The sequence below is a fragment of the Scomber scombrus genome, chromosome 12 (genome assembly GCF_963691925.1).
Source record: "Scomber scombrus chromosome 12, fScoSco1.1, whole genome shotgun sequence".
In the NCBI taxonomy this organism is placed as follows: Eukaryota; Metazoa; Chordata; class Actinopteri; order Scombriformes; family Scombridae; genus Scomber; species Scomber scombrus.
The window spans coordinates 14,872,775-14,893,073 of NC_084981.1; the positions used below are offsets into that span (position 1 = coordinate 14,872,775).

Below are 20,299 nucleotides of genomic sequence, written 5' to 3' on the forward strand. Positions count from 1 at the left end.
ATGAACTGAAGCACAATCCCTTTACTTTCTTGCATATAGAAGAAATGTATGTGATGTCAGCATGGTCACTCCCACAAACATACACTTTAAACATACTGTATATTCACATAGTAAACAACAAGGATGCAAAATGATGAAATGGTAAATGCAGCTACCTGACTGTTGAGGGCTGAAGGGATGAGGCATGGTCGGCATGGTTTGTCATTGAAATGATCAGATTGGATCTAAACCCGACTACCTGAAATATTTTGCATTTTTTGAGACAAGCAAAACTTGTAGCATTGACATTTCAAACCTGTCTCCTAGAAATCACATTTATCCACAACTAATTTGCAACAGCAAATACATTGTCGAAAAAAACAATGCAGCCATGATTGCGCTTTCTATCATGACAATGAGGAAATGTTGATCATTAGTGTGTCTTCCAAAGCGTAAAATGTTAATTAAGATTGTATCTGCAAATTCCTTTTGTTTTCCTACAATATCTGCTCCTGAAATACAGCATCCACTTGTAGTGAATAACGCTTGATACAATGTTTTTATGGTTTTGTGTTTAGAGGCTCACAGCACTTGGTTAAGGTTAGGGAAAGATCTGGTCTTGGATTGATACTGAAAAAGTCCACAGCACCCACCATCCATCCTGATACCTCCGTACATTTACCATCAGGCACATACATACTATATCTAACCTGCACCAGAAAAATGCTACCTGTCAACATCATGTTGCAATCATGTTTCTCTCCAAACACAACTGGCAAAACAAATGAGTACTTTGTAAACATCATTTCGAGGAGACAGATGAACATACAGTATGTATAGCAAGAGAAAAAGTCAAAGTGCTTCACGGGGCAGGACTGCCTCCAGCTATAAAATGATCAAAGGGTGTAAATATCTGATGAGTCTACATAAGCTACACTGACGTGATCAAATAATGCACACAGATGTGGAGCAGACTGGCAGCCTATTGTAAATAATAACAATAACACAATGAGGCGGTGTGGCCATTTTCAGTATGGATTTAAAGAATGTAATCCCAGCCAATGTAAGGGGATTTATATCCACCAGCAGAAGGGACTGTGATATGGAACAGTTACATTTCATGCATTTACCATGAGGTAGCTGTGAGCGTGGCTATAGGCAGAGTGTGAGTCTCTGTGCATGTATGTGTCTTTCTATATTTAAAGCAGTGTAATGGAAATTAAGTGTGTTATGAAGGGACTATTTGTCAGATAAAAGGGCACTTGAAGATATAATTTTGTTGTTACTGCTGTTTCTTGTTTTCTTTCCTTTTCTTCTTTTTTAAGTTAAGGCACTTCAGCTCAAATGTCTGTATTAGTCCACCCTGTAGCAGAACTTGTCTGGGCTACACCAAACTTCTGCAAACAAGTTCATTCTTAGACAGAAAGTGGTGGGTGTAGTGAGGAAAACAACGGCGATAACGCGGACGAGAGAGGCAGTGAGTGAAGGACCAAGAGACAAATACAGAAGGTATCTGTATACAGAAAGTAAATAATAAGATATATTTTCTTTTAGCCGAGGGTAAACTCCAAACTCTATTTTTGGTTCTGATGAGAATCATCATGTATGCTCTACATAGTATATGCAGCATGTGATCTACATGGACACGCCATAGTTGTCATATTTTTCTCCTGTCAGTGCAGTTAAAGGCAAAATCTTCCCTTATAACAATTCACTCAGTCTCAGTCAATATCAAAGAGTTACGTTTTATGAAGCAAGGAAGAAAATCAGCTAGTCAGATAGTGGATTCCTCTGTTCTAAGTGAAATCTTTAGAGATTTATGAGAAAGTGATGAGGAAGAAAATGACAGCTGATTCTAGAGATTTCTCGAAATGTGTTTGAAATACTCCATTGCTGGATTTAATTTTGTTTCAAAGAACATTTTTTTGCACTCACTAATAGACCATAATATTTCTTATATATAATATAACATCAACATAGAAAGTGGAAAACCAGATTTGGTTAGTCAGCTGAGGCTGATGCTGGAGCTGTGGCCCGGGGGTAAAATGAGTTTTAAAAAAATGTGTTGGGATGGAAACAGGACACCTTTAGGCATTTACGTTGAGCCCAACATCCAACAATACAACCTCTTTTTCCACCCACAGTGTTAGCAGTACATTCAGAGATTCAGTGTGATTTGCTGAGGTTCAGAGATAGCTGCTCACACCAGCACAACGGGACTTAACTAGAATTTGGTTTGTGAAGCTGAAAGCAACAACATTTATATTTGAAATGTTCAAACAGAGTTGAATACAGTTGCTGATGTTATCCAAAGAAGTCAATGGGATTTTTTCCCCTTTTTTTGCACAAACAAACAGTTTGCATGTGTATTTTGGTAGAAATTTGTTCTCAAGGGTTTGCTACTGAAGAGGAGTAACTGCATCATTGTATTTGAGGAGATATGTTGTTGAGTTGGAGGCAAATATGTTTTGTTGTGTTTTTAGGTGAAACTGAAGGTCACCGAATTGATGTTCACAGCAGGCAATATCCATTAATAACTGCATGTCAGTAAGCAAAATAGTTAACGTGTAATATAGCTCACGCTAAGTCAGTCTGAATAAGAGTGGCTGGTAAACTCCTAAAATGTGTGATTGCTGAGGTGTATAATATTTCTGCACAAACGCTGTAACTCACAGCTGGAACTCACTGGGTCATAACTCTCTCCCGATGTCAGTTTTACTGCCGTAATGCAGAAAAGAGGGCAGGACACACTGTCAGAGTCATGTTTATGAGAGAGGAAGCGAGACCGATCAACACAAGAGAGACAGTATGCACCACAGACAAAGAGAAACAGATAGGTGGAGTGATGCAGTGAGACAGAAAGACATATTGTGTTCAAGAAAGAGGAAAAAAAGGAGGAGAGATGGCAAAAGACTGAGGAAAAATGTATAAGGAGAGACAAGTGGACATGGAGAAATATAGTAATAAAGACAGGAGCAAGATGTATGAGAGACAGAAAGGTGCAAAGAGCAGGAAAAAGTTAAACAAAACTGCAGTATAAAGACAATCTCCTTAAATTGAATGGAAAGGTGGAACCAAAGAGATAAGAAGCAGATTTAGAGTGGACACTGAGGTGAATTCAGGGTTGCTGACAGTTGCGGAGCTTTTCTGCCTAGGATGGAGAGGGTGGATTGACAGGGAATTAGTGGATAGAGGGCAGTGAGAGACAGCCTGAGAGAGAGGAGTACCAGGGAGAATTATAGGAGTAGTACTGATAGGTCACTGGATAGAAGGGGAGAAAGTCCCTCATCCACCCCATCAGACAGAATTACAGGAAGTGGTCTGAAGTGGAGGAAGTTTGGGAGACAAGTGTGCAGAACTGGGCTTCAGTCTTACTTCAAAGCAGTGGAATTTACCAAGAACTGTACATGAGGATGTCGACAGGAGGAGGAGAGATAACGCTGACATTTAGGAGCACAATGAGTGTTTGATGACTATTTGCAGGAAACTATGTTTTTCTCAGGAGTTCAGTTGTTATGTGTGATGAGACTTCAGGATGTCGATAAATGTATACTGAACTGATTAGGGAAGATAGTGGGAGTAGAGTTGGAGATTAATTTTAAGGCCAAAGTCTCAAACTTAGAGACATCACGTGCATGGTCAGTCTAAATAAGAGCTCAATGCCTGAAACATCTATATTGTAAAGTTCATCTTTTTTTTCTTTTTTTAGTCATTTTCATACAGATTTTAAAAGCATGAAGTTTATATTACAGACTTCCACAGTGATTTTATGTCCAATACACACAAAAGTTCCTGTGCTGCAGTTTAAAGTATACAGGGTCTTGTGATGTTCAGCTGCTGTTTATGTATGACAATCTGTCCAAGTAAAAAAAACTAATGGTTAAACTGCAGAGTGCAACATTGCAAATTACACTTTAGCCACGACAGTTAGACAATTAATCGATCAACAGAAAAATAATCACCTACTAACTATTTTAATAATCGATTCGTCATTTTGACACATTTTTAACAAAAAATATCAAAAACATTTCTTTCCAGCTTCTGAAATGTGAATATTTTTTGGGGTAATGTAGTCTTCGACAGTAAATTGAATATCTTTGAGTTATGGACTGTTGAACGGAACAAAATCTGTGGACCATGGGAAACCGTGATTGACATTTGTCACCATTTTCTGGACTGATTGATCAATCGAGAAATAATATATTAATGGATAATGAAAATAATCACTTTTCAGTCCTATTTTTATTAATTTCATAAGTCTAAATTTTTACCAAGGTGTATAATTGATTTATGGAATTAAAATTCTAAATAATAAACACTAAGATAGTTAAATAAACAAATAAATAGACATGCATTTCGTGCCTTTTTTAAATAAATAACTACAATAATGAGCCTATAGATTTGTAACCAATTGAGGTAAAGCACCTCTGTGACCAATAAATGTGAAACGTGAATGCTGACAAGCATCTATTGTTCTTCAAAGCTTTATGTATTATTATTCTGTACCTTCTTAGATTGGTTACTACTTCTGCATACTTTCAGATACAGAAACCATTCAAATATCAAAATGTTCAGCTCTGTAAGGACATTTATGCATTTTTTTTCCCTCTTTGCAGCATATTCCGGCGTATTTGTACATTTCTAAAAATGTAAAATCTATGGTATAAATGTTTTAAAGTAGTTGTCTCAAAAATTAAAAGGGCTTAAGTATTGGACAGGTGTCCCATGTGGAAATGCTTAATATATTAAAACATGATACCTATGGTGCCACCATATGCTCAGTTATTACATGTTTTACGTTTTGGGTAATAACTCATGACCTGTGAGGCGTATAAAATCAGTATTTGCACAGTTTATTCCTTGGATGATGCTGATTTGAATTATATTCACGCTCATATCTGCCAGGACATTTTTTTTTTTTTTTTTTTTTGGTGAACACATTTTTTGCTTCTCTCTGCAGATATTTCATTTAATCTCCAAACTTGCAAAATACCATATTTAAATGACCCTGAATAAAACTCTGCAATGTTGATGCTGAACAAGTCTATAGCATTTTCAGCAATGTTTTGTGGTATTTCAGCTGTCAGCATTTTCAGACAGAAAATGGATTTTCTAGATCATAATGAATTAAACATGTTTATTTGTACTTCAATAGCAGACTGTTAATGTTCTTACATCAAATAATATTAAACTATATTTGGAAATTGCTGTCCACTATTTTTAATGCTAAACTTACTGTATATAAATTATGAGTAATTCCTTCAAGCAGCTTCTGCAGGATTGCAGACTTACAGAGAATGAGCATGAAGTGTGAAAGAGTCCATGAATGAGCCCTGAAAGCACAAGCGATTTACAGCACGTCAGCCCTGAGCCCTCGCAGAGTTATTATAAAAGTCTGCGAGAGTGAAAACTGGTACTGAAAATAAGTCTTGGCAGCTATGTTGCACTGCCATATCAATCCCCCGGGAAACACAGAACAAGACCAAAGGTTCCACCTCATCGACTTCACTTCCTCTGCCTTCACCAAGTTACTCAGGTGAAACACAATACGGATACATAAATGCGTGTTAGAAACCACTTTAGGGTATACAGTAGGGTATATTTAGGGTATATATATATACACATACATACACACACACTCACACACACACACACACACACACACGCATACACTCTGCCCATTCCAACATCAATGTGCATTATATTCTAGTCTTTGCAACACTGGCTAGTATGGGGGCATGATATGATAGCATATAAAGCCCCTGTCACATTGTATTGTGCAGCACTTTGTGCGAAGTGTCACTTTTCTGCTGACATGGGGATGTAAATACACCCATGCACACACTCGACAACCTCTAAGGCACTTCAAGATAACGGGACATAAGGGTCCATGAATGAGTGCTGTGTGTATGTGTGTGCATTAGTATTAGTTTGTTTTTGCAGCTCGTGACATGAATACAAACGTTAAACACAGTCTCTTCCTTTTTAAGAACAAACAGTCTGATTAAGCAGTGTGTTTTATATTTATATTTATCTATTTGCATGTGTGCAAATGTCGATGCGTTTGTGAGTACCTGCTGTGATTTTTCCATTCATATCTTTGGATGGGACAAGGCTTTGCCAAAGTGACATGAAATCTTCCACCCAAACTTTGTGTATGTGTTAATGTGTGTATGTATGTTTTTGTGTGTGTGTGTGTGTGTGTGTGTGTGTGTGTGTGTGTGTGTGTGTGTGTGTGTGTGTGTGTGTGTGTGTGTGTGTGTGTGTGTGTCTGTGTGTGCGTGCGTGCGTCTGTGTGTTCTTTCACACTCAGGATGAGCTTTGGCTTGTGTAAGAAGCTTTCCGGAAGAGACGAAAGCACGGCTGACAGCGGCAGAGGATTAGCTCTCACCGAAGAAACATCCATGAAAACTGTGTGTGTGTGTATGTGTGTGTGTGATGTTTGGCATGAGGAATGTGTCATCATAAAACAACAACAGATTTCTCTATTCTTTAAACAGCTGGATGTTTCTATCTGTCAGCCTTCCTTATCTGTACCACACATCTGCTTTGTACACAGTCAGCTGCAGGTCATTTTAAATGCTACAGACTCCACAGTTACTTTAGACTGGCTGCTGTAATTGGACCTGAGCAGGAAGATAACAGCAGAGATATAACTAGATAAACTTGGCAGAACAATTTTACAGTTTACAGTATGTTGCAATTAAGCGAATGCACTTTGCTGGCCAGCAGACAGGAACACAAGTGGGCTGCACATAGAGCTGTACCAGAAAACAAAATAAATAAGAAATCGCCACGTAGGTTCCTGGCATGAATGCTACAAAGAATTAATGGCTAATTTTGAAAAAGTGAAAACATAAGATGAAGTCATCAAGTGTTTTGATGATGGCAGACTGTTCCCAGCAGGTAATCAGTGTAGTTTTGTAAAGGGTATCAAGTATTCAACACGTCAACTTGTTTTCATTAAACATATTTCCAGTGCAGCTATTTAATATGAAATGAAGACCAGACATCGGTTTTAACTCAATGAAGCAACACAGCTAACAGAATGATACCATTTAAATCAATAAAGAAGTGTTGTGCCTTACATTGGAATGACGCAGGAAAAAAGTATTGCAGAAGCACTGCACCAGGTGATTCAATGAATTGGTTTTCTTACCGGCACTAATTAGAATCAGCTGGATTAATGCATTTGGCTATTAGTACTTGCACTGTTAAAAGGTGGTTAGCCATGTGTGAATGAATCTTTTGCTACCAAGCTATCATACAAAAACTATCTAATGATGGGTGGAGGCAAAGAGCTCTCCTAAAACCTTTGCAACAAGATTGTTGAGCATAGGAATGGCAAATTTACCTACTGATTTCTCATCTTTTAAATGTTCCCATAAGCACTAATGGAGCCATTATCCACAAGTGGAAGAAGCACTCCACCATCAATCGGCCACAGTAGTTCTTCATAAGATTACTGGAAAAAATGTAGTGTGTTCAGACGAGACAACAATTTTAATTTTTGAAAATACTACTACACGCCATATTTGGAGGCGAAATGGCTCTCTTTTAATGGTAGAATCCAAATTGTTGATGGAAAATGATAGAGCTATAGATCGGGATGTTCTTGAGAAGAATCAGTTGCCATCCACCAGGACAATGTGGATGAGAAGAGGGTGGACCCTCCAACAGGACAATTATCCAAAACATACTGCAAAGTGCAACTGGTTCCAGAGACAGAAAATTAAGGTGTTGGAAAGGCCCAGTCAGTTACCCAACTTCAACATTTAAAGACTATCTGCTTAGAAAAACGGTCAAAAATCCCTCCTGAATACTGTGAGGGATTAGTTTCTTCGTACAGGAAGCCTCTTCAAGCTGTCATTGCAGAACAAAGGCTTCTCCACCAAATATTATCTACATTTCGCTTAGCGTGTTCGATACCTTTTTCCCCTGTGTCATTCCAATTTAATGCACATAACTTTTTTATTGATTGGAATGTTAGGATTTCTTTAGTAACAGTAACTATATAATGACAGTAAATAGATAAAATAAGTGAATCTAACCAGGTCGATAGAATTGTCATGCAATGGATTTTTGTATACATTTATATGCCAACATAGAAATACAGTATTGCAATATAGCCCAAACAATACAATATCTTTTAGGTCAATACTAACAGACATGAAGTTTAAAAAAATGTTTGACAATATATTGGCCATTAGTACTGTTTTAATGTAAACACGACATACACAGACTCTTAGATTTGTATTTTAAAGAGTTGTGACCGAGATACACAGTAAGGTGGATATATTTCAGTTGTAAAATCAACTTGTCAATGCCCTCTTGTAGAAAAACTATTAAATGGTGTCTCTATATTACCTCAGTTTGGCATTTCTGCAATGACATATCTTGTTACTCATTGTCCTACATATACACTGATACCAATATATCTGCAATAATATAATAATATTATATCAGCCTGGCCAATTCATTGGTCTAGTTCCAATCTCCAATAAGCTCTTTCTGGTTCAGTATTGCTCCTATTATATTTAGTTGTCTGAGGGGAAAAATACTCACTACACAGAATATCCTCAGGCTGATAATGGCTTTTCCAAAAATATCATCAAATTTACACTACCTGAAACGATTTTTGTCTTAAGTAGTATAGATGTATTAAATGAATGAAGAAAAAACAGAAGGAAAGAAGAAAGGGCAGTAATTAGCTCCTTGGAGTCCACAAGAAAAAACAGAGCAACCAGTCATGCAAAGTTTACTTGATGTGAGTTGTCAGCATGCTTGTATCTCTGACCAATGACACTGGCTGGCTTTAACTACCCGTATAATATTATTCATGTTCACATCGCTCACCAGGACTGTATGGCCTTTGCTTTCTGGATGCTTTTTCGTTATAGGATTTTGACCTCTGATCTGTCTTCATGTGTGTTTGTGTGCATAGTGTGTGCTTGTGTTATGAGTGTGTGTGTGATCTTGATGCCAACGCAAACCCCAGGGTATGATGGTGAGGTCGGGGACAATCCATTTAGCCTACTCACCTTGGTAATTATTCAGCATCAGTATCACTGAGGACACATACACACAAACTACAAAACAAACTAATGCACATTCAAGAGGCAGAGGCATGCAGAGAGATGGTGGCAACGAGTGTGAGAGATTACAGTGCTTAGTGTAAACTAACTCTCAATGCAAATGGTTGAGCTATCGACCTGCTAATAGGACAGGCACACTGCATGCATGTGTGTGTCACAGTCTGAGTGTGGGTGTGCGTGCGCGTCCTCTCCCTGCTTGAGGCAAGGTGAAAGGTTAATTCAGGACGTTCGCTGGTTAGTTTCCTCTCGAACGCCTCCTCTGTCACACTGTCCTCATCTCTCCTAAAAGGTACTTGTCCTTGCCTTCCCTTACACACAACACAGTCTTTTTATACACAAACACACACACACACACATTGCACTGAGTTCCTCTGTGTGTGATGTTAATAAGATTGCAGGGGGGGGGACTCACAGCTCTGCTCCCCTAGCAACTGTTGGACTGCATTTACCTGGCACACACACACACACACACACACACACACACACACACACACACACACACACACACACACACACACACACACACACACACACACACACACACACACACACACACACACACACACACACACACACACACACACACACACACACACACACACACACACACACACACACACACACCCCCAAGGTGACCTTCACATCCTCGCAAATACTTCCCTCGGACACAGAGCTCTCTCTCACACACATTCTCATCCTCATATATCTCACATCCCACATGTGTGGCCCTGGGACAGATTATTGGATTAATCTATTAACAACCCCCCTCACTCTGCAGGATCCACACAGACCATGACCTTTTTTCACCTTCTCGCTTCCAGCCTTGTACTTTTCGTTGACTGTGTCACCTTTCCTGCCATCGTCCTTCTACTTTAAAATTTACCTCCTCATTCAGGCACTGGCTGAATGGTAGTAGTATGTAACATGTATGTGCCATGTTGTAAAGCATGTGAAATGTTAGCATACACATATTCTGCGGTATGTGAAATATATCAGTATGCATGTATTGGGCATGTAGTCTATACTCATCACACAGAAAAATCTTCCAACTGGGCTATACGATATGGCCAAAAATAAAATCTCGATTTTGTTCAAGCTTTGGGTTGATTTGTGATTTTGATGTATTTGTTTTTCTGCAAAATGCAGACTTGACACATCATATTTTTTAAAGACCACTCAGTGAGAATAATAAAAGACCTGCACCACCTACAAGGATGTAATGTATTTATCCCACACAGCTAATAACTGTCAGACACTTCAACTGAGTACAGTCACATCTCATGTAATAATGAGCACAGGTAGAGCACAAAAGCCTGCTCACTAATTGATCTGCTGCTGTTGTTTGTGTTTCTTTACAACAGTGCTTCCCAACCTGGAGGTCAGTACCCCCACAAGTGGTTACTGGATTAATTAAAGGGATCACAAGATAATAGGACAGGATAGAATAACAAAAACTTTTTTTTTTGGACACAAAATAGTGATTTTCCAAGCTTTCTTCAAAATAAAACAAAATAAGTCCTCTTACTGGAGCTGCAAGGTTAGATAATCAACAACTATTTTGATAACTGAATAATCATTTTAGTCATTTAGAAAAAAAATGGACAAAAAAGCTTGTTTCAGCCTCTCTTGATGTATTGCTTTTCTTTGTCAAACATGATGATAAACTGAATATCTTGGTTTCAAAATGTTGGTCTGGCAAAAACAGACATTTGAAGATGCAACTTTGGACTGTGGGAAATGTTTAATATTTTTAACTATTTTCTAAAATTTTATGGACAAAATGATTAACCAATGAATCAAAACAATCATCGGTAGACCATGCAACATGTGAGGAAGGGTCCCAGGTGGGCTTTATTTTAAAGGGTCACAGGCTGAAAAGGTTGGGAGCTGCTGCTTTATAAAGACATCAGCTGCTAGCTTTACCCAGCAGATGAGAACAAACTGTGCAAAGTAGAATCTGGAAAAAGTCTTCTCCCAGCTCTTCAATTCTCATAACCAAGAATGACACCGAACAAAGATAAATGGAGAGATTAGTTCAGAGTCATTTTCAGTCTGTTCCTCTTATAGATGCAATCGTTAAATTCACGAGATAGCCAGAGACAGCTAGTCACCTGAAGTCACAGTTTACAAGACTGTCGTGACTCAAAACAGCTAAATACACTGGAGTAATAGTGTAGTCTTTTGTACTAATGGTTTACCAGTACAGTACACACCAATATATATAAGTAGATACAGGGGAAATTATGGAATAAGAGGGTAACAATTGGCTGTGTGACCCTGAATGTGATCTGATATGAAAGAAGTGTACCGACACTGATGTGAAAGGACATATGGGTCTCAACTTTAATTATAAAAAAACAAAACACAGTACCCTATTATTGTCTTCATGGCATTGCTTTTTAATGCGACAATGTTAGCGGAGCGGAGCAGTGAACTCACTTGTTTGCAGCAGATGAGCATAAAGAAATCCATCACAAGCAAAAAGTCACCTCAGGCTGAAAGTAGAAAAAAAACTGTTGGAAACCAAGCGTTCAGAGCAGCCTGAAGCCTGGGCTTTTTGTTCACATGGATTACTTCTACATATGTTTGACACATTTGGCACTTTAAACATAAGCATCCAACATTGTGACATTATGTATACATGACTGAAATAAGCGAAAACATAATGGAGCCCTTTAATATCATGCAGAAATTCCACACGTGTTGATTTGCAAATGTGAGGGCTTCCTGCATGCAGAGTATCTTTGGGTTTTTTAACTTAATCAGACAAAACAACCATTTTAAAACATTCCCTGAGTTTTTTCACTATTATTTGACATTTTTTCCCTCCCTCCTCGCTGCTACCTGTCCCCTCCCAGAGAACGATGCAAGCTACCAGAATCATGCTCTCCCACTCTTCTGAGAGCCTAAAGTGCTAGATGAGTCCTGACAGAGCAGACAGGTGTGTAGAGGCCACTGTTTTAACAGCCATTACCAGGATAGGTACTGACAGCTATGGTGCCTGATTCTCTCTCTCTCTCTCTCTCTCTCTCTCTCTCTCTCTCTCTCTCTCTCTCTCTCTCTCTCTCTCTCTCTCTCTCTCTCTCTCTCTCTCTCTCTCTCTCTCTCTCTCTCTCTCTCTCTCTCTCTCTCTCTCTCTCTCTCTCTCTCTCTCTCTCTCTCCTCTCTCTCTCTCTCTCTCTCTCTCTCTCCTCTCTCTCTCTCTCTCTCTCTCTCTCTCTCTCTCTCTCTCTCTCTCTCTCTCTCTCTCTCTCTCTGCATTGGAAGTGTGTGTACATGTCCTAACGCTCAAATTATTAATTGTGGACGAGTGGCATTTTAACAAGGACTGTAATGAATATGGTGCAATTTGTTGTTCGGTTATTTCTGACTCACTGCCACATATGGAGAGAAACATCTTATTCTCCCTCTATGTGGTGTGTCTGATTTTGTTTACCTCACTGAAAAAAGGTAAAAACAGACAGGGCTAAGCTCACACTGAGAGAAGAAAACTATTCAAAACTGCACCATGAAATAAAGATGAAAGAGGTACTGTATTACTGCAGGATTACTGAGATATTGCTGCCTTTAAATCCCTGAATATGATTGTTTTTTTCAAAAAAGAACAAGCCAACTCAATTAGGTGTTTGTTGCTTAGCTTGAGCTTCCTTCCAACTTATCTCTTTGTTTTAATTAAGTATGGCATGTTTGCCTCTGGAGTTGCTTTGTTTCATGGCAATAAAGCTACAGAATGCAGCCCCAGTGCCTGTCATCGTGAAAAACAATCAGCAGCTCAAGATAAAGGCCAGATCCACAGTAATTATTGCACCTTAAACATGAGGGTTTATGCTCCTATCTTTCTCCTTTGTTTTTAATTTGGGGACCGGCCAGATAGAAGGCATAATAGATGGCTGTAATTATGAGAAGATTGTGAAACAGGATTATTGGTTAATACTTCACATGGAGCTGTTATCATCGGTAAAAATAAATTATTTCCAGTGCAACAGAGGAATAAAAGCAACGCAGGGTTACAGTGTTTCATATCTGCACATTAGAGGATGTTTATTTTACTAGTGTACGCTATATTAAGAATGGCATGAGACATGGACTTGCAGGTAAATGAGATTACTTCCCAGGGACTGAGCATGGCAGAAACAGAATATCTTCCCCCTAGTGGGCCTCGATGTTCCCTGTGGTTAAAGAGCCCTGTCTTGTCAGATCTGCCTGTGTCAGAGACTAAACAAGACTAACAAATTCTTTCCTGTGTTTTGTTTTCAGCCTGAAGCAACACCAGCAGTGAGCAACCGACACAGGCCACTCCGGAACGAAGAAGAGATGAAGACAGAGATTATTGGAGTAAACAGCATCAGTAAAGAGGACTCGCGTCAGAAACTCTAACATTATGAGGAAGTAGTGCAGAGTAACTTAAGTGAGTGTGAGTGTGTGTGTGTGTGTGTGTGTGTGTGTGTGTGGTGTGTGTGTGTGTGTGTGTGTGTGTGTGTGTGTGTGTGTGTGTGTGTGTGTGTGTGTGTGTGTGTGCGTGTGTCAAGGGCATCCACGCATGCATCTACAGTATGCATGTGTGGGTCATTGTGAGAGTGTTTATTTCTATCTTTGTTCTAAAAATATATCTCGGAGATTTATTCAGCACCTAAGTGTTTGACATGAGTTCTCGACACCAACAGCCATCAGAAGAATTACGGCTGCTCGTTGCCACATTACTCCTGTGTGAATCACAATCCTAAAATTGAACTGATGTCAGAGTTGCCCAGAGTGGTAATAATCGTTACAATGATAGTCATAGAACAGCAGTAATAAAATATCTGTAACTAGCCGCCCTTCAAGTGTTCTGACAGTGATCCAGGTCTGAACACAACCTTCTGTTTCTACACGTATTTCACTCACAGTAACGCTTACGGTGGCACACACGTGGCTCACTTTCAGACCACTTGAGACCTACTCAGGCTCCGGCTTTCAGATACAAGGACAAGAAAACTCCCGATGACCTCAGCCATTACAGATTGCATGAATTTCCATAACTTAAAAAAAAAGGTATTCTTGGTTTGAATCCTGTGTTGTCTTTTAAATGTAGTGGATTGGTGTCACTTTACTCAAATGATGGATGTATTATTTTTCAAACCCATCTTTTTGTATATTCCATATAATCAAAACCAGGAGATGTGGCACGAATACAGTACAGGGAGCAGCGGAGCAAAGCAGCACAAAGACTTTTAACTCCTGCTTTGATGTGAGAGTCTGTGCAACTTTGTGAATCATCTACTGTTGAAAACATTCCTACAGCACTGAATAATGATGTCAGATGCAATCCGGAGGTAGAAAAACTCCTGTCTCTGATGAGATGAGCAACATGTAGACAATTTTTATTTTTCTGTTGCTGTGGCCAGAGGAAAAATTTCAGTCCCAATCCATGTAGCAGCCAATGTACAATACAACTGGGATGTAATTCAATGCATGCAAAATGTAAAACGTTGCATTCACTTGCCTTTTTTAAACCTATTGCTTGCGCGTTTTGGCAATAGCGCTGCTCTCTAGTGATAGCTTCGTAATGCATTACTGCACATGCTTGCACCTGAAAAAAGGGGTCACATTTTAGTACTGAACTGGCTTCATTTCACCTCCTAATTTTGTCCATCACGAAAGGAAGACCTTTTGATACCTATAATTTAGACCACTCACCGCTGTATAACTCCTCTCATCTTAAGTGTCTTCACAATGTCTGTAAAGTGAGTTTCAACAATGGTTTGTAGCACCTTAAATTGAGCATGGAGAGAAGACACGCTCCACTTTCCTCTGCTGGAGATCGGCCTCTATATGAGCTGAATAAAAAACTGAAAAACACAGCTCTCATTGCTAAGCTATCCTCTGTTAGTTCTTGTTGGACAAGCTCTGTTTTTTCTCTGTTAAGCAGTAAACATTAAAAACGTTTATTTATTTATTTTGTGCTTTGTTCATTTCACAGTGAGGAGAGTGAACTTTGAATGACCTGATTAGAAATTGTTTTTCTTCTGCAGACATGGATGAGTAATGGTTTTTATGCAATCACACTGTAATATTTAACTACCTTACTGATGCGGGTTTGAAGTGAAATTGTTTAACGAAGCAAAAAAAAGTGTTCTGTGTGAATAAACAGTAGCTGCAGGTGAAATTTGTGTTTTGAGAAGTGCAAGAGTTTTGTATTCATAGTGTTTATCTGCACTGAGGTGCAGGGTAATAAGGGAAATGTCTTTGTGTGCACATTATTGAAATATCCTGAAAATGAAATGAGAATAAACTTTGTTTGGGGATGTCATGTTTTTGAATGGCTAACCATCAGAGAAATAAAGTCACCCTGAGCCTAGGAGTCAGTGACCATGGACCAAAATCCAGTACAAATCTGAACCACATGCAAGAAAGTCAGTTCTATTCACTAAGAGGGATTCTGGCATCAGCTGTTTTCATGAGGACAACCGCCATCACCACAAAGATCTTCCCCCTTATAAAAACCTCTGACATGGGACTGTTGTGCCAGTGGATTCAAGCCAAGGCTTCCCTCGATGCAGGACTACAAACTGTTGGTTTTTAACACAACACCTAAATTTACCAACCCTCTGTTGTCTGTTGATGCCGTCAGCAAAACACAAAAACAAGGATATTTGGCATTTTCGACCTGCATCATGACTGTTTTGATGACTATTTACACTGACTCTTTTCTCTCCAACACTGGTGGATTCACAATAGAAGTGGTGTCTGTGTGTCGATATCACAGTCTGTGCAGAGAGTGACTGGGCCATGAGTCACAACATATTTTAGCAGATGTTGCATAATATATGACAGAGATGTATCTATGGGTAGGAATTGTGTGATATGACTTGTGGGTGGGTGTCTGTGTATGTGAATCTGTCAGCTGCACTGGCAGTGTGAGACTAGCTGTGAGCTGTGTACCATAAGATTTGTAAACACACCTGATGACGAATACAGTGAAGATGACAACTATATCTATTTTCTCTTGCAAACTTCACACCTGTGTTCTTGGTTTTTGTTCTTTTTTTCTTTTTCACCACCATGTAAATGAGTGAAATTTTACTGGCAGCAGTCCTCTATCAACACACATACAAAACCTCATGCTTTTCAGTTGTATCCACACAATTATAGTTAAAGTATTGGTCTTATTAAAGCTGTGATCCTTAAGATGTCAGATGATTTGCCAACACCCGTGCTTAGTGTTGGTAACAAGTGTATTTAAATATCACAGCAAAAACCCTGTGAGCAGCCACTTTGTCAGAAATAAAACAAAGTAAACAAGCATGGTTGTAATAGAGAAGTCAGTCAAAAATAATTGAAAATCTCTATCTGATTTCATGATGCAAATGGCACATAAAAAGAGTTATTCACCTAAGAGCTCACTGCGGCTGCTTTTCTTTTTCCATCACTCCCTGAAATCAAAGAGATTAAAAAGAAAAAGAAAAAAAACTAACACTGCACGCACGTGTTGTTTTCTGTTTATCCCACATAATAATTAATTCATTTTTGTGGTCATTTGAATCCAGCCTGGGTTCAATTGACTGAGCCTCTAATGATGAAAACTACTAGTATAGTGAGATAATTAATATATAAATACATGAACTGAACATATGCAGCATCAAAAACAGCAATTGGTTTAATTAAAATCTTAAGGATTACAACTTTCAGTCATCACCCTTTAGTGTTAACACCTCTCGCTTTCTCTTGTCACATTTCCCAAACCTCATTATTTTTCTGTCTGCACACAAACTATGTTTACTGTTCAGTTTTATACACATTATGAACGCGAGATGTGAAATGTGTATAATGAGATAAAATCCTGTGATACGAATGAATATTTGTATTTTTGAATCAAGCAGACCAGTTACACACAAGCATTACAGAAGGTGGACAACTTCATGCTAGCTCTCTGACAGCAAAGAAAACACAGACATGTTATGAAAAGTACAACTGAGATCAATACGTATTAATTATTGTCAATTAATAATATTGACATTTGAGAGTTTTAAATAATTTTAATGACAAATCAGCTCAGACAGTTTTACATAAACATTTTGGTAAGAATCCCTTATATTGAATTTAAGAGGATTTTTCTTTTTTATATTACAGGGTTTAAAAGTGGAAGCACACTGCCTGTCCTATAATGAAAAGCGCCTCTCCTAACGTCAGGACACACTTTTATGCACACTTTTATAGTAAGCTTCAGGTAAATTCAGCCGAGCTGCTAATTGTGACAGCAAAGGCCCCAACTTTAATGAATAAACTGATTGGTTAAAACTTCTACTCCATCTTGTAGTTAAATTGATGACATAAGATGTATTGTAATGCATCTGATTCAGCTGAGATGATGATCGATTGATCACAATTAACAGTTCACTTAGTAGTCACTGATCAAAACAGCGCAGTTTAACACCATGAAAAGAAAATCTGAGTTTTTACAAGACAATAGCAGTTTCTTCAAGGAAATGTAAACTTTTTTTTTTAAAGATTTTTTCAGCACAGGCGCCTTTATTTAACAGTAGACAGACAGGAAACAGGAGAGAGAGAGGGGAGTGTGACATGCAACAAAGGACCTCCAGCCGGAATTTGAACCAGGGACAGCTGCATATGTGGCATGCGCTCTAACCACTCGGCCACCTGTGCGCCCAACTATTTTTATTTTTATTAAAGATTTATTTAAAAAATATGTTTTCAAGCAAGGAAAGTTCAACTTTCCAAGCTCTCTGGTGGACAAACTATGTAAAGATGAATGTGTCTAATTAACCTAAAACTTATCTTATATCTTCTATGCCAAAATAAGAAACCTCAAACAAGCTCAAATCTACTGATAATATCAACCACCCTGATGTCTTGTTTGGAGTATAATGTATAGTGAATTAAACTTCAACTTTATGTAGAGCACCAAAAATACCAGATTGTTCTTTATGGCTGCTGCTGTAGGCTTTGACTTCCAGCCACTATTGCAAACCTACAGGTTCACATCTCGTATAGCTGGAAATGTCCTTGTTCCTGTCACAACACTCAAGTGTCTCATACACACACAGACACATACACAAAGAAACAATATATATTTTCACTATGGCCACAACTCATCATTAATTCATACAGAAAAGGAAGAAGTACATGAAAAGCATAGAGGTGTGACCTGAGCTGTGTGTGTGTGTTGTTCTGTGAACCTTGGTTGAGACTTGTGTTGAATTAAAAACTAAATAATCAGATGAAAATGTTGGAGGATTAAAAAGAAGTAGATACGGTTTGTTCTGATCAAGCAATTAGCTTCAAAGCGTAGTTCTCATAATGATTCCATAGTAACATTGCTGCCGCAGCTCAATGAGATGAGAGGAAGGTGGAAAGGACCAACACAATGCCTTCTTTAAATTCTTAATCAAATTAAAAAAGAAAATAATAACCCGCCAACTTTCTTCATGAGCGCAGTTGTGCTGAGCTGCAACATACACAATGTCATCCTTCCTGTAATTTCTTTAAACTACAGTTGTTATTTACAAAAAAATACAGTACTATAAATGAGTGAAAAAAAATCACGTGCACGGGAGAGAGAAGAGGAAGTGGTAAGAAGGAGAGAAAATCGGTGCGAACAGGAGATTGTATGCACGCTTAATGGCCCTCTGTAGTCAACAAGAGAGGAACTAAATAAAACATTAAAGCTGGTATTATGTCATTTCCACTGCGCCATCCAACCACTGTGTACCATAAGTCAGGCATGTGAGAATTCTGGGGCATGTTATCTTGGCTCATACATATTCATGACCCTATCACTGTAACCCCATGTTCTGCTGTGGGTGCATGATCCATTTCACTACTCGGCACCTTGAACTGCCTTCATTTAAAGCATTAGTGTGGCCCGGCCTCACGCTAGAGTTTACACTGAATTAGCCGCGGTAATTGATCGTGTAATCGTTCCAAAACACATGAAGGAGGATCAGTGAGTCACTGTAATGGTACCCAAAGTAGCAGTAGACTGGATGTTACAGTTTCCTCTGTGTGACCCTGTACAACTGCATCATTATGAGAAGCATTTGTGGAAAATGTCAAGATATGTCTTCAGTTGACATTTTAAAGGATATGTGGGGCACCAGGGTCGAGCGAAGCAAAATCTCTTCCTGAGGAGGCAGGGAGGAGATGATTTCATTACTGTAGAATACTGTCTCTTTATGAGTGTGAAGCAATTGTATGCACTGAGTCACCTCTCTTGACAACTGGAAAATGAACATACAAGAATGACTTTCAGCGGAAAAACAACACTGGCTATAATTTCGGAAATTCTCTTTGATTCAGTTCAGTAGAGTAATAAAAATGCCTGCCCGATAGAAAAGGTGACACTGATGGTGTAGGTGTAGAAAGGATGATCCTGGATTAATAAAACCCTCTCACAATAATCACAAAGAACAAGAACAGACAATGAACACAGGATATGCTTTCTTTGTCTGGCAAGATTACAGTTTGTACAAAATACACAATCATCAGCGCCATTTAACCTGCATATTTAAAAACAGCATTCCACAAACTCATAGTTGAGCCATCTCTCACTTCACCTGTCACAGGTTGTGTCTGCAAGCTCCCAAAATGGCTGTTGCCATCGACAATGGTGATGTGACCCCAGACAGCCCAGCAGCAACAGATTTCCACTCTGCTGCTCTGGCCCATGTGGCAGGCTGTTCATTGTCAGAGGCTGTCAGAGCTTCCCTGCCAAAAATCATTGTCGCTATCACAATATTCAGCCCCACAGCCCCTGCTGGCATTTGAGACGGTGGATCAGAGGCTGGCATGGTGACATAAGCAGCCAGATACGTATGCAGTAACACCAAAGCCCTATAGTGCACTCTAATTACTTAAGACAGAGATAAGCAGACATTAGATTGCAGCAATCTTGTGGTGTTTGACCAGAGGTGCTGAGTCCTGACCTGTCCAGGCTGATTCAGCCATCAAAGATTACACCTTATTAAACTGCATCTTTGGTACTTTTAATTCTGTTTAGCATATTTTTTGATCCTACTGACAACAACATCTTTTCAACACTCAAGGAAATTTAGAAATAAATGGCTGCCAAGTTCTAGGGAAAGCTCTTTGTATTATTTACTTTAAATTCTGATATCAAAGTGAAAAATGTCCTTTTGGGTGACAACACTTCATTCCTGAGGGGGACATGAATGTGTGTGTGTCAGATTTTATGGCAATCAACCCCATAACTGCTGAGATATTTCACT

The 20,299-nt window shown here is 38.8% G+C and overlaps 1 protein-coding gene across 1 annotated transcript in view; it reads left to right on the plus strand.

Moving 5' to 3' along the window:
- zgc:171482 (zinc finger protein) overlaps positions 1-19,838 on the plus strand; it is a 50,091-nt gene extending 30,253 nt beyond the window's left edge. Inside the window, exon 6 of the mRNA XM_062430961.1 lies at positions 19,637-19,838. Coding sequence (XP_062286945.1) covers positions 19,637-19,838 — 202 coding nt within the window. The remainder of the gene's footprint in view (positions 1-19,636) is intronic.
- The last annotated feature ends 461 nt before the right edge of the window (positions 19,839-20,299 follow it).